Raw genomic sequence first — 20,761 nt, forward strand, 5'->3', positions numbered from 1 at the left:
AAGAGTCTTAACGCTCTATCAGATGAGCTACCGCACAAGCTAATCATCTTGGAATAAGTGTATATACAGTTGTACTCAAAAGTCTGCATACCCTGGCAGAAATTGTGAAATTTTGGCATTGATTTTGAAAATATGACTGATCATGCAAAAAAACTGTCTTTTATTTAAGGATAGTGATCATATGAAGCCATTTATCATCACATAGTTGTTTGGCTCCTTTTTAAATCATAATGATAACAGAAATCACCCAAATGACCCTGATCAAAAGTTTACATACCCTTGAATGTTTGGCCTTGTTACTGACACACAAGGTGAAACACACAGGTTTAAATGGCAATTAAAGGTTAATTTCCCACACCTGTGGCTTTTTAAATTGCAATTAGTGTCTGTGTATAAATAGTCAATGAGTTTGTTTGCTCTCACGTGGATGCACTGAGCAGGCTAGATACTGAGCCATGGGGAGCAGAAAAGAACTGTCAGAAGACCTGCGTAACAAGGTAATGGAACTTTATAAAGATGGAAAAGGATATAAAAAGATATCCAATTCCTTGAAAATGCCAGTCAGTACTGTTCAATCGCTTATTAAGAAGTGGAAAATTCGGGGATCTCTTGATACCAAGCCAAAGTCAGGTAGACCAAGAAAGATTTCAGCCACAACTGCCAGAAGAATTGTTCAGGATACAAAGAAAAACCTCAGGAGAAATACAGGCTGCTCTGGAAAAAGACGGTGTGGTTGTTTCAAGGAGCACAATACTTGTTGACACCTCTCCAAACATAGCGCTTATGGTTGTGACCATAAAGCTCTATTTTGTTCTCATCACTCCAAATTACAGTGTGCCAGAAGCTGTGAGGCGTGTCAAGGTGTTGTCAGGCATATTGTAACCAGGCTTTTTTGTGGCATTGACGCAGTAAATGCTGCTTTCTGGCAACTCGACCATGCAGATTATACGAAGTATCATCGTATTGTGCTCCTTGAACAAAGACAGTTTTTTTTTTTGCATGATCAGTCATATTTTCAAAATCAATGCCAAAAATTTCACAATTTCTGCCAGAGTATGCAAACTTTTGAGCACAACTGTATGTAGGTGGGTCTCTTACACATTAAAATGTATCACTTTTAGTTGTTATGCGTTAGAGTAAAAGTGTCGATATCATAAAATAGCAGTGTCTGAGTAATAAAGAGAAAAATAAGTGTTTATGAAGTCCTAATCAGCCATTAAAGTCATGATTTGGGTGAAAATGAATAAAACACACAGTTGTTGTAGAGCCTCTAGTGTTCATTTCACCTGGAAACTGCAGGGAATTGTACCTGGAGACACCAATATCAAGTTAAAAAAAAAACAAAAAAAAGTACAGTATATAGAGTCACGTTTTCACTATTAGACCAGGTTAAGCAAAACACCGAACAGATAACACCCTCTGGTGGCAAACTCATGTAATACAGATTATATAGAGCTTCTGATGAATTAATTTTGTTTAAATATAGATAAATCTTATATTAAAACAGACATTTTCCTTTTCATGTATCGTCTGTGTGCATTCTGTCTTAAAAAGCTCAGGAATGGGTCAATATAGTGCTCTAGAAACTTCTTACTGGTGCCCAGTATTTGTTTTCATGCAGCTTTTGTTGTGCCATTATCTTGAATATGGAAAAGCCTCTACAGCATTAAAAGTTAAAATTCCATTTTAGAATTTAACACTGTTCTATTTTTCAGCAAAGAGATAACCGAACGATATTGCAAATAGACTGCAATATACATAAATATCTGACTGAAATAAAAACTCTCTTTTCAGACGTTATATTGATAAAATGTACCAATACCAAACCATTTGCATTCCAATGAGTTTATTCTGTAAAATTCTTGTCAATAAACAGGAAAAACAGTTTACATGTAGCTACAAACCTTGAAAATGCATCATGTCCCAATATGAGGGTAATACAAATTTAAATAAAGTGACAACTACATTGATGAGTGATAATTTACCACAGATGTGTCATCTACTATCATCAAAAATAAATAGAATATATTCTTTATATAAAACAAAGATAGGAAATTAAATTTGAACAAATCAAGGGCATGTTTTCTGCAGGGAACACGGTCTGAATTAATGGACTGACATTATCAACATCAGAAACGCAAGTATGAAATGTGAACTACGGAATGAAGATAGAAGCCAGCACGCCACTAGAAAATAACCAACTCACTGACACAGAAACAGATATTTTATGTCTTATAAAGATGAGCAGTACCTCTAGCATTGGGCTAATAGTACAGAGGTCCTACATTCTACAACCAAATCAAATGTATGGAGATAATATTGAGTTACAGTACGTAACTCTGTTTGTGCGCGATACTTCATACATATTCTTCTTTTTCCATTCTTTTTTGTCTGATTACATAAAAGCATGAAAAATGATCAAAATGTCAAACACAACACACATTAATGAGCAGCAGAAATTATGCTAAAGATGAGACATCTGAGATGGGTTGAAGCTAGATCTAAATGTCTAAACTCAAAACAGCATGAAGGAATGACTGTAGTTTGTATGTAATCCCAGGCATACATATGCTGTGTGTTACGTGGAATCATTTATTTGGCAGTTGCCTTCTATGTATGCGTTTGATCTGACCCAGAATAAACAGATGATCATTTGTAAATGTATAATAATGTCTGGGAGTTTGCAAGCGATCAGTATAAGTTGCCAAAATGTACATTTACAATATCACATATGAGCCATCGTGAGCCATTTTCTGATCATCTAGTGATCCTCCCGGAGTGACTGATTCTGCTGTAAGAGACAAGCAGTAGACACAATTCAAACACACTTGTACTAGTACTGGAGTCTGGGACCCCTTGTAGTCAATCTTTTGATTATGAACCATATGTGACTTCTGAAACATGAATCAAATGTGCTTCTCATCATGTTCATTTCATTGTGTCATTGAACTTTAACAGAGAGTTTTGACTTTGTACCTTCAAACAGCATAAACATCACAACAATCCAGGAGCTGACTCAGATTCTCAGCACACACTAATTCCCTTTTTTTCTATTGGTTTTTAAGTCATTTTTACATGACAGGTCTGGTACCTGTAGATTGTTACTGGTCATGTCATTAAATAGAGTTACTACTAGGGCTGTCAATCGATTACATTTTTAAACAACTTAATTGGATGACATGCTGATTAATTAATTAAATTAATCGCATATCATTATTTGCTGAGAAAGGCCCCCAATTCAATATAACTAAGAATAATTATAAATATAATATCTATCTATCTATCTATGTACAAACACACACACACACACACCACACACAGGTGGCCAAAAGTTTGCACTAATGTACAGATTTTGCTGTTTCGGAAGGAAATTGGTACTTTAATTCACCAAAGTGGCATTCAACTGATCACAAAGTATAGTTAAGACATTACTGATGTAAAAAACAACACCATCACTATTTGAAAAAAGTCATTTTTGATCAAATCTAGACAGGCCCCATTTCCAGCAGCCATCACTCCAACACCTTATCCTTGAGTAATCATGATAAATAGCTAATTTGGTACTAGAAAATCACTTGCCATTATATCAAACACAGCTGAAAGCTAATTGGTTCGTTAAATGAAGCTTCACATTGTCTTTGTGTTTGTTTTTGAGTTGCCACAGTATGCAATATACTGGCATGTCTTGAGGTCATATTAGGTAAAAAATGGCAAAAAAGAAACAGCTTTCTCTAGAAACTCATCAGTCAATCATTGTTTTGTGGAATGAAGGCTGTACAATGCTTGAAATTGCCAAAAAACTGAAGATTTTATACAAAGGTGTACACTACAGTCTTCAAAGACAAAGAACAACTGGCTCTAACAAGGACAGAAAGAGATGTGGAAGGCCAGATGTACAACTAAACAAGAGGATAAGTACATCAGAGTCTCTAGTTTGAGAAATAGACGCCTCACATGTCCTCAGCTGACAGCTTCATTGAATTCTACCCGCTCAACACCAGTTTCATGTACAACAGTAAAGAGAAGACTCAGGGGTGCAGGTATTATGGGAAGAATTGCAAAGAAAAAGCCACTTTTGAAACAGAAAAACAAAAAGAAAAGGTTAGAGTGGGCAAAGAAACACAGACAATGGACAACAGATAATTGGAAAAGAGTGTTATGGATCCAGGGTTCGTACAGATGCTTCAAAGTTAAATTCAAGGACTTTTCAAGCAAATTTTTATTCGTTTTCAAGGACTATGCTCGAGATGTCATTAAAACAAATTAATTTTGTTAATTTTAAATAAAAATATTTTAAACATTCAGTTAATTTATTTGTATAAAACACCACTTATTACAAGTACAACAATGAGCATCTTTAACTACATATTCTCACAGTAACAATTCTTGGTTCATTCATAACGAAATTGATGTGTTATTGTAGTGTGCTCCCTTAAAACGCACTTCGCTTTCCAACAAAAGTGAATAACTGGGTCTGTAAACAGTAGTCCATAAGACTCATGTGCTGTGTTCCATGTTTTCTAAAGTCACACAACAGATTTATGTGAGGAACTGACCAAAACTGCAAATGGGTCATTCTCAAAAAATGTTGACTTTCCATTTTTCTAAATATTAAATTTTCCATTTAGTTCAGTTTTTGCCTATAAATGCTGAGGGTAAACATTTTGTAACATGTTGACATTCATTTTTATTCATAAAGGACAACTTGGCTGTTGTTCTTTCTTTTATTATTTAATTTTGTTTCACGACTGAAGCAATTTAACACTAAGTTAACACTAATGAGGGTTAAATGGGTTACAAAACCACATTTTGAGGGTTCAATGGGGTACAACGCCAAATATTTTTGTGTGAAAATATTAGTTAAAATGTTAATAAATTTTTCACATGCTGGGAAAAATCACTATATGCATACTTAAGCAGCCTCTGAACTTAAACCTTAAAAATTATTTTCTACAGCTTTTTGTATTAAAAAAAAAAAGTTAAAACATTAAAAACAAGGTTTTAACATTGATAACACCAATGCCATGAAATCAAGGGACAAACATTCTTTTTAAATTATTAAAATTATTAATAATCATTTTGTTTTGCTTTTTTGCACACTTTTTCGGCCTTGCACTAATGCTTTTATTAAAAATAATTAACAATTTAAAATATATTTTCTAAAAAAATTTGCAAAACAGAGTCAAGCCATTTAATATAATTGAAGGTTAGGTTATATAATTATATAAAAACATTAAATAAATTTTTCGCTATTTGAAAGCTTTTTCGTGACTAAAAAAGTCAAGGGATATGTTTGTCACCATATTTTGATATTGACCCAAATATTGTCAGAAATAACCTATTTTGTGAGACACAAAGCTTTCTTCACAGGGGGGCACTAGACGGCACACAAAACTGAATCCTCCATTGATCTGTATTCAAATCATTCAAAACGTTTTACATCTCATATAATTTTTTTACTCTGAAGAGTAAATTGTAATTCAAACTGATAGTTGCAAGAATTCATACTTGTTGTATCCGCAACAGTAGTATCTATAAATTATATATTTTTTAAAATCCTCCAGTAACACTTGATTGTGATTGGCCCATTCTGAACAGCGCTGCCAAAAGCAACAGGTGTCACGTGACAGCGTCGTCTATGTGCTGCCTGCTTCAGTAGTGGTCTACGTAGCGGTCTGTCGTCGTGTTTTTCCGAAAATAACTAAATACATTTCATTTATTAAATGATTTAAGCAACGTATTTAAAGATTTTCTATAATTCAAGAACTTTTTAAGCACCTTTTGGTAAAAATTGCTATTTTCAAAGGTTTTCCAGGACTTCAATTTGAAAAAGCCAAATTCAAGTACTTCAAGCAACTTGTACGAACCCTGTGGATCTTAAACCCATTGAGTTTTTGTGGGATCAGCTAGACTGTAAGGTGTGTGAGAAGTGCTCGACAAGACAGCCACATCTATGGCAAGTGCTACAGGAAGTGTGGGGTGAAATGTCACCTGAGTATCTGGACAAACTGACAGCTAGAATGTCAAGGATCTGCAAAGCTGTCATTGCTGCACATGGAGTATTTTTTGATAAGAACTCTTTGAAGTAGTTTACGAAGTTCTGAACATTTTTTTTCAAATTGTAATAGTCATTTTTCACATTATTAATATCCTGACTATACATTGTGATGAGTTGAATGCCACTTTGGTGAATAAAAGTACCAATTTCTTTCCATAAGAGCAAAATCTGTACATTATTCCAAAATTTTGGCCGCCAATGTATATATATATAAGTGATTTTAGAAGTCAATAGAAGTCAACAATATTTCCATAATCCATAAACTGACAATTAAAAATAGCGCAGACGGACTAAGTCTACAGTCGAAAGCAATCTATTTTGTAAATTATTTGGTCAATCGGTCCTGTTCTCACAGGACTTGTTCTTGCATTCTGTCTGTGCTATTTTTAATTCTCAGTTTTAGAGCGCCTCACTGGTATTTAGCGTTTGTTAACATTGTTATCAGTTATGATCAAATCAACTGGTATTTTGAGTCATTTATAATGCTCATTAGAACAAATGTCTGTCTTCTAGAATTTTTACTGTATATTACCTGCTCATGATGATTACCTGATCATCATATAAGATCCCTTTTGACATGCAGATTAAATTCAACATGTTCTCACCCCTTGACTGCATGTCTTGTCTGAGTTTTGGATGTTGTTGTCATGGTCACCAGCCTCTGAGCCACTCTTCTCCTCTTCATCGTTTCCATCCTTCTGCAGATCTTCATCTCCCGAACACTTCCTGGACAGCTTGGATGACATCTAAGAGAATGTTACACAGAAAACATGCTTGGTGAAACACCCTGACCCTAAAGGGCAGCAGGTCACTTGTCCTGCCAGGCTGCAGTTCCTCAACTATGTTCTACTCATGAGTTCAAAGTCTGATAGAAATACCTACACCTTATAAATACAATGTAAATATTTATAAACCTGTATTCTGCTTCATAAACGAGTTTGAGCACATTAAATCTTTAACGATTTCTGTGTCTTGTCATATATCACATTTTACACTGCTACACTAAACATGTTCAAGTTGTACAGTATCCTTCCCTACATATATGAACATCCAAGACTATGTTGCTAGGTAACAGCTGTTGCTAAGCAAGGTCTCGGCAACAGGGCTGTAAGCAATTCAGACTCATTTTCTTAAATATATATATAAAATCCTTCAGCGATGAACTCGGCTTCGCACATGTCAGATTTGGATTATTTAAGATGAATTTATTCTGAATATTGATTTTGATGAATACAGATTCAACAGAGGCGCACTCATCTTTCATTTGAACAAAAGTTTCATGAGGGTATGGAAATATTTAAACCATTATCTCATTGGCAACGCTCAGTGTGGAATATACAGTAAAGATGAATATTTCACCTGTGATCAATTAGAATAATTCCCAATATAGCATAATTTTTTGCCTTATTAGCTCAGTCAAGGAACTCTATAACTATAAACTCATTTCAGTCACTACTTAAAGGAATAGTTCATCATTTATTCACCCTTATCTCAAACTCGTATGACTTTTTCTTCTGCTGAACACAACAAATGTTTTTTTAAGGATATATCATGTGTTTTTGTCCATACAACTCAAGTGGTTTAACTCATGTCTCCTAAAGCGATACAGTCAGTTTTGGGTGAGAAACAAACCAAAAAGTAACTTCATTTTCACTACAAATCTATAAATGTCCTATTAGAAGCATTCATTTGGATCATCATTAACTTGCATTATATGGACAAAAACACATCATATATCCTTCAAAGAATCTTCATTTGTGTTCGGCAGAAGAAAGTAAGTCATACAAGTTTGAGACAGCATAAGGATGAGTAAATGATGAGAGTAGGGATGCTGTAATTATATGGTTTCACCATTAACCGTGATTAAAAAAATGTCACGGTTAATTTAACCACAAAAATTTAGAATCCACGGTGAAAACCGTGAAATGCTTTATTTAGACATGGCAAATATTATATACATAATGTATAATATATAATATAAAAAGAGCTATTCCTAAGATTTTGTAAGCCTAAATGTGAAAAATCTTGTGCCTGTGTGGGTACTGGAGCTGTTGCTACGGTTACAGATGGTGGCCGCGTGGTGCTTAGCCAGGTGCTGCGGACTGAATGTGAACTTTCGATTCACGTGAAACTGGGGCTACTACACAAAAACTCCAACATATAACAGAGGAATGCGATCTACCAGACTCATATCCACCAAAAAATGCGACTTAAATCGGCTGTTAGGGAGCATTTCAATGACTGACTGAAGACGACGGATGTAAATTATGCAGACAGAAGTCATAGAAAGATACACATCCTATAAATTGGACAGGATGCTCCACTAGTCGTCCAACAACAAACTAGTAAGTTTAATATTTTCTTTAGCTGTTGTGATTTTAAAGTGATGAATTAAAAGATGCTAATTTTTGTAATGTTTAAGCGTGCTGACAGCATGTGGTGCATTGCATGTAGTTACTATCAGTGAGTAAACTTTGAAAAGTTTCATCCTCATCATTTAAAGCATTGCTTTTGTATAAATTCATCGTGTTTAACAATAAATGTCAATTTTAGTCATTATCAGACTTGCCTGCTGTAGCAATGTTCCCATTATTATGCATAGTCCATAGGTTTATTTGTAAGGTGTTCTGGATGGTATTTGTATAGAGTCTGTTGCCAATTCTTTATGTTGGGGTGTCTGACAGAACAACGGATTGCTTTAATAAACTGTTGCAGAAGAAAAAACTTGGATGCTGTGAACAAGGCTACATGTACACAATAATCATACATTTACACACTTTTGAAGCACTCTGGTTACACTGAAGCACATCACTGAGCTCAGGATGCACATAAGCGGTGTTGTGCCCTAGACTGGAGCGTATCTTATTATACAGGTGCATCTCAGTAAATTAGAATGTCGTGGAAAAGTTCATTTATTTCAGTAATTCAACTCAAATTGTGAAACTCGTGTATTAAATAAATTCAATGCACACAGACTGAAGTAGTTTAAGTCTTTGGTTCTTTTAATTGTGATGATTTTGGCTCACATTTAACAAAAACCCACCAATTCACTATCTCAACAAATTAGAATACATCATAAGACCAATAAAAAAAACATTTTAGTGAATTGTTGGCCTTCTGGAAAGTATGTTAATTTACTGTATATGTACTCAATACTTGGTCCTTTTGCTTTAATTACTGCCTCAATTCGGCGTGGCATGGAGGTGATCAGTTTGTGGCACTGCTGAGGTGGTATGGAAGCCCAGGTTTCTTTGACAGTGGCCTTCAGCTCATCTGCATTTTTTGGTCTCTTGTTTCTCATTTTCCTCTTGACAATACCCCATAGATTCTCTGTGGGGTTCAGGTCTGGTGAGTTTGCTGGCCAGTCAAGCACACCAACACCATGGTCATTTAACCAACTTTTGGTGCTTTTGGCAGTGTGGGCAGGTGCCAAATCCTGCTGGAAAATGAAATCAGCATCTTTAAAAAGCTGGTCAGCAGAAGGAAGCATGAAGTGCTCCAAAATTTCTTGGTAAACGGGTGCAGTGACTTTGGTTTTCAAAAAACACAATGGACCAAAACCAGCAGATGACATTGCACCCCAAATCATCACAGACTGTGGAAACTTAACACTGGACTTCAAGCAACTTGGGCTATGAGCTTCTCCACCCTTCCTCCAGACTCTAGGACCATGGTTTCCAAATGAAATACAAAACTTGCTCTCATCTGAAAAGAGGACTTTGGAACGCTGGGCAACAGTCCAGTTCTTCTTCTCCTTAGCCCAGGTAAGACGCCTCTGACGTTGTCTGTGGTTCAGGAGTGGCTTAACAAGAGGAATACGACAACTGTAGCCAAATTCCTTGACACGTCTGTGTGTGGTGGCTCTTGATGCCTTGACCCCAGCCTCAGTCCATTCCTTGTGAAGTTCACCCAAATTCTTGAATCGATTTTGCTTGACAATCATAAGGCTGCGGTTCTCTCGGTTGGTTGTGCATCTTTTTCTTCCACACTTTTTCCTTCCACTCAACTTTCTGTTAACATGCTTGGATACAGCACTCTGTGAACAGCCAGCTTCTTTGGCAATGAATGTTTGTGGCTTACCCTCCTTGTTAAGGGTGTCAATGATTGTCTTCTGGACAACTGTCAGATCAGCAGTCTTCCCCATGATTGTGTAGCCTAGTGAACCAAACTGAGAGACCATTTTGAAGGCTCAGGAAACCTTTGCAGGTGTTTTGAGTTGATTAGCTGACTGGCATGTCACCATATTCTAATTTGTTGAGATAGTGAATTGGTGGGTTTTTGTTAAATGTGAGCCAAAATCATCACAATTAAAAGAACCAAAGACTTAAACTACTTCAGTCTGTGTGCATTGAATTTATTTAATACACGAGTTTCACAATTTGAGTTGAATTACTGAAATAAATGAACTTTTCCACGACATTCTAATTTATTGAGATGCACCTGTATACCTTCATTTATTTTTTGTGTATTGATCAGTTTTTTAATTATAGGGCTGCCCTTAGCATCCACATATCCCCCATAAATACGTCCACTTAGACGTTTGATTGTTATACGATATGCATTTTTTGCATTTGTGCTGTTGTATAATATGAAAAATTGCAAATAATCGTAAAATTGGTTAACCGCGTAACAAAGTAACAAACTTTGTGGTAGTTGTAGTCCTTATTTCGCAACTTTTAACCTTGTTTTACACATAAATCGAGAAGCGCTGTTTTGAAAACCCATTCGAAAATTCCTGGCTTGAAAATGCATTTTCTGTTTTGGTTTTTAGGACTACAACAGCCATATTCACTGTGTTTTGCACTACAATTCACAGCTATCCCATCACATATTCTGCCCTCTACTGACCTGGAGCCTGCAGTGACCTTTAGCGTCACCTGCGATTTATACCATAATAAACCATAAACCTACATCATTTGAGAAAGATATTGATGAACATACAGCAGTATCTATTCTGAGTTATATCATTTCACACTGAATGCTGATTACTCTTAAAGCTGTGTCAAAAGAGAAAAAAAACATGCTAATTCTGCACCTTTGAGGATGAACTCTTTTTCCGCTTGGACCCGACCTTGTCACTCTTCATTTTTCCTTCCTCTTCCTCACTGCTTGCATCAGCTGCATTCCCGCCCTCTCCTTCCATCTCCAATGAACTCTGAGGTTGCATGACCTAAACATACACAGTTTTGGGAGCAGAGTTTGGATTAGGGATCACATGCCTTCGCACACACTTTTTTAGGTAATTAAAATCCCGTAACTGACCTGGTAACCAGTGAATTTGACTCCAGGATTGTTTTCAATTTCCCACAGCCCTTCATTAAATCCTTTTCTCTTGTTTGACTTTCCAAACTTGTCTTTATATTCCTTGTAGGGCACCAGGTCTTTAGGGCCCAGGAAAGCACTGCGAGAAGGCAGAGACACACATTCTGTCTGATTATTGATTATTTATACAGCCGTTCATCAGGGATGTTTAACTGAAACATCAACACTTCATTCTCATCAGGGTCAGAAATAAATGTTTTCATTAAAGGGCAATATTTTCCCCCTGTATATGATTTTCAGGGGCATTTTATACCTTTATAGGGAATTTTTTTTCTAACCAGATAAAACATATAAGGTGTAATTTAAGGTGACATAATCCTTTTGTCAAATACTTACATTTAATCAGTCGATTAACATAAATTCTCAAAATGAATAACTAGACTGAGAACTTATTAACTCTTACCCATAAAATTATCAACTCATACTTTGTGTAATGTCATGCATAATTAGGCCTAAATAGAGGAATTTATTATGGGTGCATTTTTTGCCCCTATACTTTGAATTTCGAGGGCAATTTTGCCCCCCTTAAAGGGATAGTTCACCGAAAAAGGAAAATTCTCATCTTTTATTCACCCTCATGCCATCCCAGATGTGTATGACTTAAATTAACATTTATGCATTTGGCAGTTGCTTTTATCCAAAGCAACTTACAGTGCACTTATTACAGGGACAATCCCCCCAGAGCAAACTGGAGTTAAGTGTCTTGCTAAAGGACACAATGGTGGTGGCTGTGGGGATTGAACCGGCAACCTTCTGCTTACCAGTTTTGTGCTTTTGCCCACTACACCATGACTTATTCATTGTTCTGCAGAAAACAAATAAAGATTTTTAGAAGAACATCTCAGCTCTGTTGGTCCTCAAAATTTATAGATTTATAGTAAAAAAGGAATTAAAGATATTCATCTGTTTCTCACCCACACCTATCATATCGCTTCTGAAGACATGGATTAAACCACTGGAGTCGTATGGATTACTTTTATGCTGCCTTTATGTGATTTTTTGAGCTTCAAAGTTTTGGCCACTATTCACTTGCATTGCATGGAACTACAGAGCTGAAATGTTCTTCTAAAAATCTTTATTTGTGTTCTGCAGAAGAAAAGAAAGTCACACACATCTGGGATGCCTGTAGGTAAACTATTCTTTTAATGTCTGACCCTGATTCTCACACAACATTCTACACATGCACTACACACAACAGACTTACGTCTCATGGGTGCCAAAAAAGAAGATGGGGTATTTATTAGCTGGTGGCTTCACAGCACCCTCTGGCAGCTCATCAATCTACAGGTAATCAGAAGAAATACACATCAACTTGCATTCCAATGCTGAAACGTTTCAGGAATATTATTCAGAATACGAATGTGTGTCATAACAGCGTAAAGGAATAAACATGGTTGAGTTTTTAAAAGGCCGTTACAAAATGTTTGGCCTCCCAATAACCCAACGGATCAACTCATGACACATATGTAGGCCATTTTAAACTTTTTGGATTGTATTTTTTCTCTTTGGTATCATAACACTCCTGAAAATGCACCTGGAACATGGAGCGACTTCATTGACACATTTTTCCCATTTCACATTAGACACAGAAAAGTTCTGATAGACACCAACAGGTACATTTCATAAGAGCAACATCATATCACAACCATTTACACCTTTCAGCTATCCACGTGTTTACCACATGTCATGTATTAAATCCGGACACTGCAAAGAACAACAACGCGCTGTGATACTGTAAGCTTTGAATACTTTTTTTAGGGGACTTTGGAGATCAGATTAGACGTTCTTTGATCAGTTCCGAATGTCATGTTGTCAAACCTCCAGACCAGATTTTTTTATTTATTTATTTATTTTATGGTGAAACTAGATAGAGATTCATGAACAGTAATATAAGAATACATAATGATTTGACATGGTGGGCTGATTCTGAAATGTACAGAAAACCAAACGGGTCAAATCACACACACCTGTTCGCTACAGAATGAACAGTACTTGTGTGGTTCAGTTCCTCCATGTGGCGTAATTTAACATAATTCAAATGTGTTGTAAAGGAAACGTGTTTTTGCAGTGCGGACGGTTTACGGCCCATCTGAGCTGCAGCTGTTCTTTTAATAACAGCAGCACAAACGCGCATGAAAATATCTCGGAACCAGGCCTTCCCGCCATTCAAACACTTTATAAACGCCAAAAACGACACGGAGCCTTAAACCATGTGGACAGGGCGATAAAGTCACACCACAGACTAAAACATTTTGACCCGCGCGGCTGAGGCATTAACTAACACATTACGAATGTTTCCTTATTTACACGCAAACGGAGCCGCACGCGCTCCGCAGGGGTGTGTATGTAAAGCGGCCGCTCTCAGCTCTGGTAACCGGCCTCCACGCCGCTCTGCTCGACTACCGCTCGTACTCACCCTCGCTGGCCAGAGCGGGTATCCCTTCATCTTGGCGAAAACCAAATCTCCAGCTTTATATTCCCCGGGTCGTGGGCGAACCATCGCGACACACACTCACTGAATGTGAAATCCTACACGATGTTCCGCGAGTCTCGAGCTCAGCCGCGAACGATCGAGCAACAATATTTTGATGGCAGTTAATAAGGAAATAAATAATGAAAGTGGAGAAAGGCCTGTAGAAACAGCTCTTCCCCTCTCTTCCTCCTCAAACACTACAGTTCGGTCCTGTCGTCATGAAATGTTCACGGCACATTTGGAGGTTTTGTAATTTCATATTTTACATTCTGTCGAATGCACATTAATGTATTCTAGACACACAAACAAACAAACACGTGTTTGAAATTTGAATTCAGAATTAGTTCACCTGAGTGGCCAAACATAATTTGAGCTTTTCTAATTTATAGTATTTATAATGTAAGATGTTATAAACAGTCCCTGGAATATTCTGAAGGCAGTCTCACTTTTTACTTGAGATGAAGAAAGATGACACCTATAATGTGTGTAATGCATAAAGTAACTGTTGGTAACCTTAATTACAAACTGAAATAAATGTATGCAAGCTTGCTTTTGAAGGGAGGGGATGTGTTCTAGAATAAATACTAAAAATGCAATAAAGTGGCAATAAATAAAATAATAATACAACTTTTTCATGCTGGTTTGTATGTTTGACTTGTTCATTGAACATAACGCTTCTTCAATGGATACATTTTGCAGTTTATATTACACATAACATTGCACATGAGATCATGACACTCTTTCCACTGCTTCTTCATTGATAAGTAGATAGTTCTTCCTCCACTATCAGGTCAACAATCAGTCCTTAGGTCTTTACTGTAGTATTAGCTTAACTAATTCTTAGCTTTTTAGGGTTAGAGTCAGATTTAGGGCTTAGAAACTAGGGTTAGGGCTAGGGGTCAGATATTAGGGTTAGAATTTAATAATGGGACAAATAAAAAAGATCTTAAACTTAATCCTTTTAAATAATGTATTTTAGGCATATGGCAAAAGAGTGAAAAAGCAGCAAAAGACTTCAGAGAGTTATTCAATGAATTCAGTCATTAGGGGTTAAGAAATTAGGAATATGGTTTACAGAAAAAAAAAAAAAAACCTAACCCATCAGTTCCGTTAAACATCTGTGATATGCTTTCACTCAATAACATCCCATAAAAGATGTATACCCCTGGTAGGTCTCTACCCTGAATTATATCTTTTGACTACTCAGCAAAAAAGGAAACGTCCCTTTTTCAGGACACTGTATTTTAAAGATAATTTTGTAAAAATCCAAATAACTTTACAGATCTTTATTGTAGGGTTTAAACAATGTTTTCCATGATTGTTCAATGAACCATAAACAATTAATGAACATGCACCTGTGGAACGGTCATTAAGACACTAACAGCTTACAGATGGTAGGCAATTATGGTCACAGTTATAAAAACTTAGGACACTAAAGAGACCTTTCTACTGACTCTGAAAGACACCAAAAGAAAGATGCCCAGGGTCCCTGCTCATCTGCGTGAACGTGCCTTAGGCATGCTGCATGGAGGCATGAGGACTGCAGATGTGGCCAGGGCAATAAATTGCAATGTCCGTACTGTGAGACTCCTAAGACAGCGCTACAGGGAGACAGGAAGGACAGCTGATCATCCTCGCAGTGGCAGACCACATGTGACAACACCTGCACAGGATCGGTACATCTGAATATCACACCTGCGGGACAGGTACAGGATGGCAACAACAACTGCCCGAGTTACACCAGGAATGCACAATCCCTCCATCAGTGATCACACTGTCCGCAATAGGCTGAGAGAGGCTGGACTGAGGGCTTGTAGGCCTGTTTTAAGGCAGGTCCTTACCAGACATCACCGGCAACAACGTCACCTATGGGCACAAACCCACCTTCGCTGGACCAGACAGGACTGGCAAAAAGTGCTCTTCACTGACGAGTCGCGGTTTTGTCTCACCAGGGGTGATGGCCGGACTCGCGTTTATCGTCGAAGGAATAAGCGTTACACCGAGGCCTGTATTCTGGAGCGGGATCGATTTGGAGGTGGAGGGTCCATCATGGTCTTGCGTGGTGTGTCACAGCATCATCGGACTGAGCTTGTTGTCATTGCAGGCAATCTCAACGCTGTGCATTACAGGGAAGACATCCTCCTCCCTCATGTGGTACCCTTCCTGCAGGCTCATCCTGACATGACCCTCCAGCATGACAATGCCACCAGCCATACTGCTCGTTCTGTGCGTGATTTCCTGCAAGACAGGAATGTCAGTGTTCTGCCATGGCCAGCGAAGAGCCCGGATCTCAATCCAATTGAGCACGTCTGGGACCTGTTGGATCGAAGGGTGAGGGCTAGGGCTAATCCCCCAGAAATGTCCGGGAACTTGCAAGTGCCTTGGTGGAAGAGTGGGGTAACACCTCACAGCAAGAACTGGCAAATCTGGTGCAGTCCATGAGGAAGAGATGCACTGCAGTAATTAATGCAGCTGGTGGCCACACCAGATACTGACTGTTACTTTTGATTTTGATCCCCCCTTTTTTCAGGGACACATTATTCAATTTCTTTTAGTCACATGTCTGTGAAACTTGTTCAGTTTATGTCTTAGTTGTTGAATCTTTTTATGTTCATACATATATTTACACATGTTAAGTTTGCTAAAAAGAAAAGCAGTTGAAAGTGAGAGGACGTTTATCTCTTTTTTTTTTTTTTTTTTTTTTTTGCTGCGTTTATCACCGATTAAACTGAGTGATCAGATCCAATCAGGTTGTAAATTTAATCAATTAAAAGAATAGGCCTAGAGCATCTGATCATCCCAGGCAGTCTCCAAAAGTACTAACCAAGCCCACCATACACAGCTTTTGATTTCTGGCTAAAGCTGGCATGTATCGAGAGTATGGGCTGATGTGAACACTGGTGTTCTGACTACTTATTCTATATCCTATGGATTGTAAATTTAGACATATGAAAGTATAGGCCTAGAGCATCTGATCTTCCTTGGCCATCTCCCATTGAAATTCTACTTGCCATGCTTAGCTTTTGAGATCAGGCTTGACCTGGAATGCTCTGAGACTTCTGGAGGATGGTGGGCAACTGGGTTTTGACTCCAATATATGTTATGTCCCAGCTGGTAAATTTACAGAATTAAAAGTACAGGCTTAAAGTCTCCGATCTTCCCTGTGTAGTCTGCCATCCAAGAAGTAGTACTTGACTACTTGACTTGACTACTATCCAAGCCCGGCCCTGCTTAAAGAAATAGTTCACCCAAAAATGAAAAATCTCTTATTTATTCACCCTTTTTTACTCACTTTCTTCTTCAGAACACAAATGAAGATTTTTAGAAGAATATTTCAGCTCTGTATGTCCATACAATGCAAGTGAATGGTTGCCAGAAATCTGAAGCTCCAAAAAGCATATAAAGGCAGCATAAAGGTAATCCATACGACTCCAGTGGTTAAATCCATGTCTACTGAAGCGATATAAGCGTGGGTGAGAAACAGTTAAATATTTATGTTTTACTAAAAAGTCCCTTTTTCCATAATCTTTTGTTTTTTAGTGATTTGCATTCATTGTGCATATCGCCACCTACTGGTCGGGGCTGGTCAAAAGTGGAAATTTATAGGAAAAATGACTTAAATATTTATCTGTTTCTCACCCACACTTATTTCACTTCTGAAGACAGGGATTTAACCACTGGAGTCATGTGGATTACTTTTATGCCACCTTTAGTTGCTTTTTTTTTTTTTTTTTTAATTTAAATTCCTGGCCACCATTCACTTGCATTATAGATCAACAGAGCTGAAATATTCTTCTAAAAGTCTTCATTTATGTTCAACAGAAGAAAGTCATACACATCTGGGATGGCATTGTCATGGAGCGTGGAAAACTTTTCTTCCCTCTCAGTAAGAAAACTCTCGAAGTCAGGAGTTCCAGGTGTCAAAGGTTAGAGTTTATTGAGCAGAACAACAAACCTGAGATGTCAGCTGAGATCTGACTCTCTTGGTCCAGACCCTCATCTTTTATACAGTTTGTTATCTGGTATTACCTCATGTCTATGCCCCTTTATTATTATTTTTATAAAGTATATATTTTGAGTAAATAAAATATAACAGTCTCGAGCATAATACGGTCACTTTGACCATTGGCTGTGTTAATTTTTAACTTAGCTGTGTTTCCCAGTGCTTTCTCATATCATGGTACCATTGTCTCTGCTACAGCTGAGTGCACTGTGTGTTTCTTGCAGCATAAACACTTTTAATAACCTCATATGCTCTCTTCTGGGTCACACAAAGTTCAGGCTATTCTATTATATAAGTACTTTTCTATGTTTGATATATAAAAATACACTATGATGTAGAAAAATATACTATAGCATGAGGGTAAGTAACTGATGAGAGAATTTTCATTGAACTATCCCTTTGAGCTACTGAAACCAAACTAGACCGGCAATGCCTTGAGTCCTTTGGCTGACCAAGAAGACCAGGCATTTGACGGAATTAACCAATAGGTGGAGCCAAATGTTCAGATAAATAATCCTATAAATACTCAAGTATTTCCCACTCCTCTCTGTAGCATGCTGGGAAGACCTTTAAGGCAAGTTTAAAAAAAAAAAAAAATTAATGTATTTTTTTATGTACACTTAGGCCTACATTAGGCATTTTTTAGGTAGTCTACATGGGTGCATTTCATGAAAATTTAAGTTATGTTAAAGGTCTGAATTTATTCTTGAAAACACTGCAAGAGTTCTTTCTTGACTGATATCAAAATAACCTAATTCTTTAGGCCCAAATTCCCAAACCATTACTGAAACTCTCGCAACAAAGACACATTTCTGAAATCTTTAAACACTATTCACCTGTTTTCAGATGTTCCAATGTGTTGAATATTCTTTACATGATTCACAGATTTAACCATGTTCTCTGCAGCAGGGGCATCTGTAGGATTTCAAAACTTTAGGGGCTGTTCTGCCCCCCCCCCCCCATATTTTGTTACATTGTTTCATGCCTATATAGCCTACATTCAAGGTGTTTTTCTAGCCTTTCATCATTCACCCATCAAGTCACATAGGCCACGTTCACACAGCAGCAGAACACGGTTGTCAGACCTGTTTTGAGTGCCTAATACGGTTCAGTTCACACACAGTTTGGTTATTTACGAGAGTGACCGTATTTTATAACCGAACTGACACCCGCAAATTTCAGGTCTCACAATCGCATTCTCGGCAAACCTGTGCTGTGTAAACGGAACCGCACTGGACAACCAGTTGTTAGTTATGTCATGTACAGTGAGAAACATGCTGCACTGTACACCTGTGTGTCTCGTGTGTTTCATGTGGGGTTTTGTTAACTCACGGAGACAGGGAAATGAGCTGCATGTCATCCGAAGATTCAGCAGCTGTCTTCCACTGGCTGCTCACGGGCGCGAGTCACGCGACACAAATGCTGCACTCTGCACATGGTTAAATAGCATTCAAAGCCACTGTCATTTAATTATGATCTGATGGATGAGCTTGCGCCTTGATTGGACTCATTTATTTAATAATGTGGCAGCAATTGTGATAAGATATGCCGGTGTTATGGACATCACCATCTTTTAGTCACTGTCACTATGGTTACAGACAAAGGCGTAGATTTGTCTTGAACATTGGAGGGTTGTAATTGCTTGTCTTGATTATCGAAGGGATACATTTGAGTAAGGGTGATGCGCAATTTGAAAAACTTAACCTCTCTTTTGCTCCTCAGTGCAGTTTATAATATTGGGGCTTTGTTCAAGAGGTTTCCTCTTCAGCGCTTAAAACTAGATCATTTTCAGTAGAATTAAAATGGGTTGCATACTTTTTGTCATCTGCCCGGTGTCTCACTTGCATAAGTAATCCGCTCTCTTATACTACAGGTTGACACGCGCGCGCTTCAGGAATACAGTAGAATGAAGCAGAGCAGATCACTTCACGTGCGCAAGTGGTTCTGTGATGGCTCACGTGAAAACCAGGGTTGAAACGCGCAGCGCAAATGCGCCTTTCAGATAAGAAGTATATTTAGCGCATGTAAAACCCCGAACGGGATGAATATCATTTAATTAGCTCAACACCTGGGCAGTTGATCTGTAAGAAGCATTTGCGCAGCGCGGCTGCAGCCTGGTTTTCGCGTGAGCGTGGCGCGTGCATCACAGTACCACTGGCGCACGTGAAGTGATCTGCTCTGGAGTTCCGAACAGAAATCACATGGGGCTCGTTTTGGCCTAGCGACGCCTTTGTGTTTACTTTTAACAATTTCAGCCTTTTAATGAGACTTTTCTGTATGATCTCAGGACAGTTACACAATGTCGACATGTTTGCCTTTTGATACAAAATCTCAAAATGAGTTTTAATTCAGAAATGTAAAACATGTTCATCACAGAAGTGTATTCAGGTCATTGTATGAAATGCATTTGAATGTTTTTTATGAAAAACATTAATAGGTTTGGACAGAAAAGATAAATGAGCATCACATCAATGACCCATATATTAAATTTGTTACAATTAACTGAATGTGAAATGGTTAATATTACTGATGTTTTTAAATAACTGTTTATTAACACAGACAAAAAATATATTCAATAGAACATGAATAAATGATTCTGAGTTAGGTTTAGATCTGTATTATAACCTAGTTAATCCTGCTTATCAACTGAAAAATTTCAAAAGTCAAAAATCACTGACATCATTTTAAAATTGATGCAAATCTGGAACAGTAAACAGAATGCTTTAGTTACAGCACATATATTTTTCTTTTCCTTTTTTTTCTTTCTGGTTACAAATTATTATATACACAAAACATATAGTTAAACAGAAAAAAAAAAAAAAAATACTTGTGTGGGTTTTGTTGCTCTGCCAGTGTAAGACTATAAATATGTACATAACTACAAAAAAGTTTTTATTTGCTTTTT

General features: G+C 37.4%; 1 protein-coding gene across 1 annotated transcript; it reads right to left on the reverse strand.

The window, feature by feature from the left end:
* Positions 1-1,829: 1,829 nt before the first annotated feature.
* LOC127417289 (hepatoma-derived growth factor-related protein 3-like) lies at positions 1,830-14,059 on the reverse strand. The gene is made up of 6 exons (XM_051657201.1): positions 13,797-14,059; positions 12,585-12,661; positions 11,321-11,459; positions 11,094-11,228; positions 6,664-6,804; positions 1,830-2,791 (listed from the first exon to the last, which is right to left on the reverse strand). The coding sequence occupies exons 1-6, from the start codon at positions 13,878-13,880 to the stop codon at positions 2,762-2,764; spliced, it is 606 nt and encodes a 201-aa protein (XP_051513161.1). The 5' UTR covers positions 13,881-14,059; the 3' UTR covers positions 1,830-2,761.
* Between the last annotated feature and the right edge of the window lie 6,702 nt (positions 14,060-20,761).

Source organism: Myxocyprinus asiaticus, chromosome 26 (assembly GCF_019703515.2).
Source record: "Myxocyprinus asiaticus isolate MX2 ecotype Aquarium Trade chromosome 26, UBuf_Myxa_2, whole genome shotgun sequence".
NCBI lineage: Eukaryota > Metazoa > Chordata > Actinopteri > Cypriniformes > Catostomidae > Myxocyprinus > Myxocyprinus asiaticus.

Coding starts and splice junctions, on each gene's coding strand:
- LOC127417289 (XM_051657201.1), bottom strand. CDS start 13,880: ATGGTTCGCCCACGACCCGGGGAATATAAAGCTGGAGATTTGGTTTTC. Junction 12,662..13,796: donor ACCCGCTCTGGCCAGCGAGG/GTGAGTACGAGC, acceptor GATTACCTGTAG/ATTGATGAGCTGCCAGAGGG. Junction 11,460..12,584: donor TTTTTTGGCACCCATGAGAC/GTAAGTCTGTTG, acceptor GCCTTCTCGCAG/TGCTTTCCTGGGCCCTAAAG.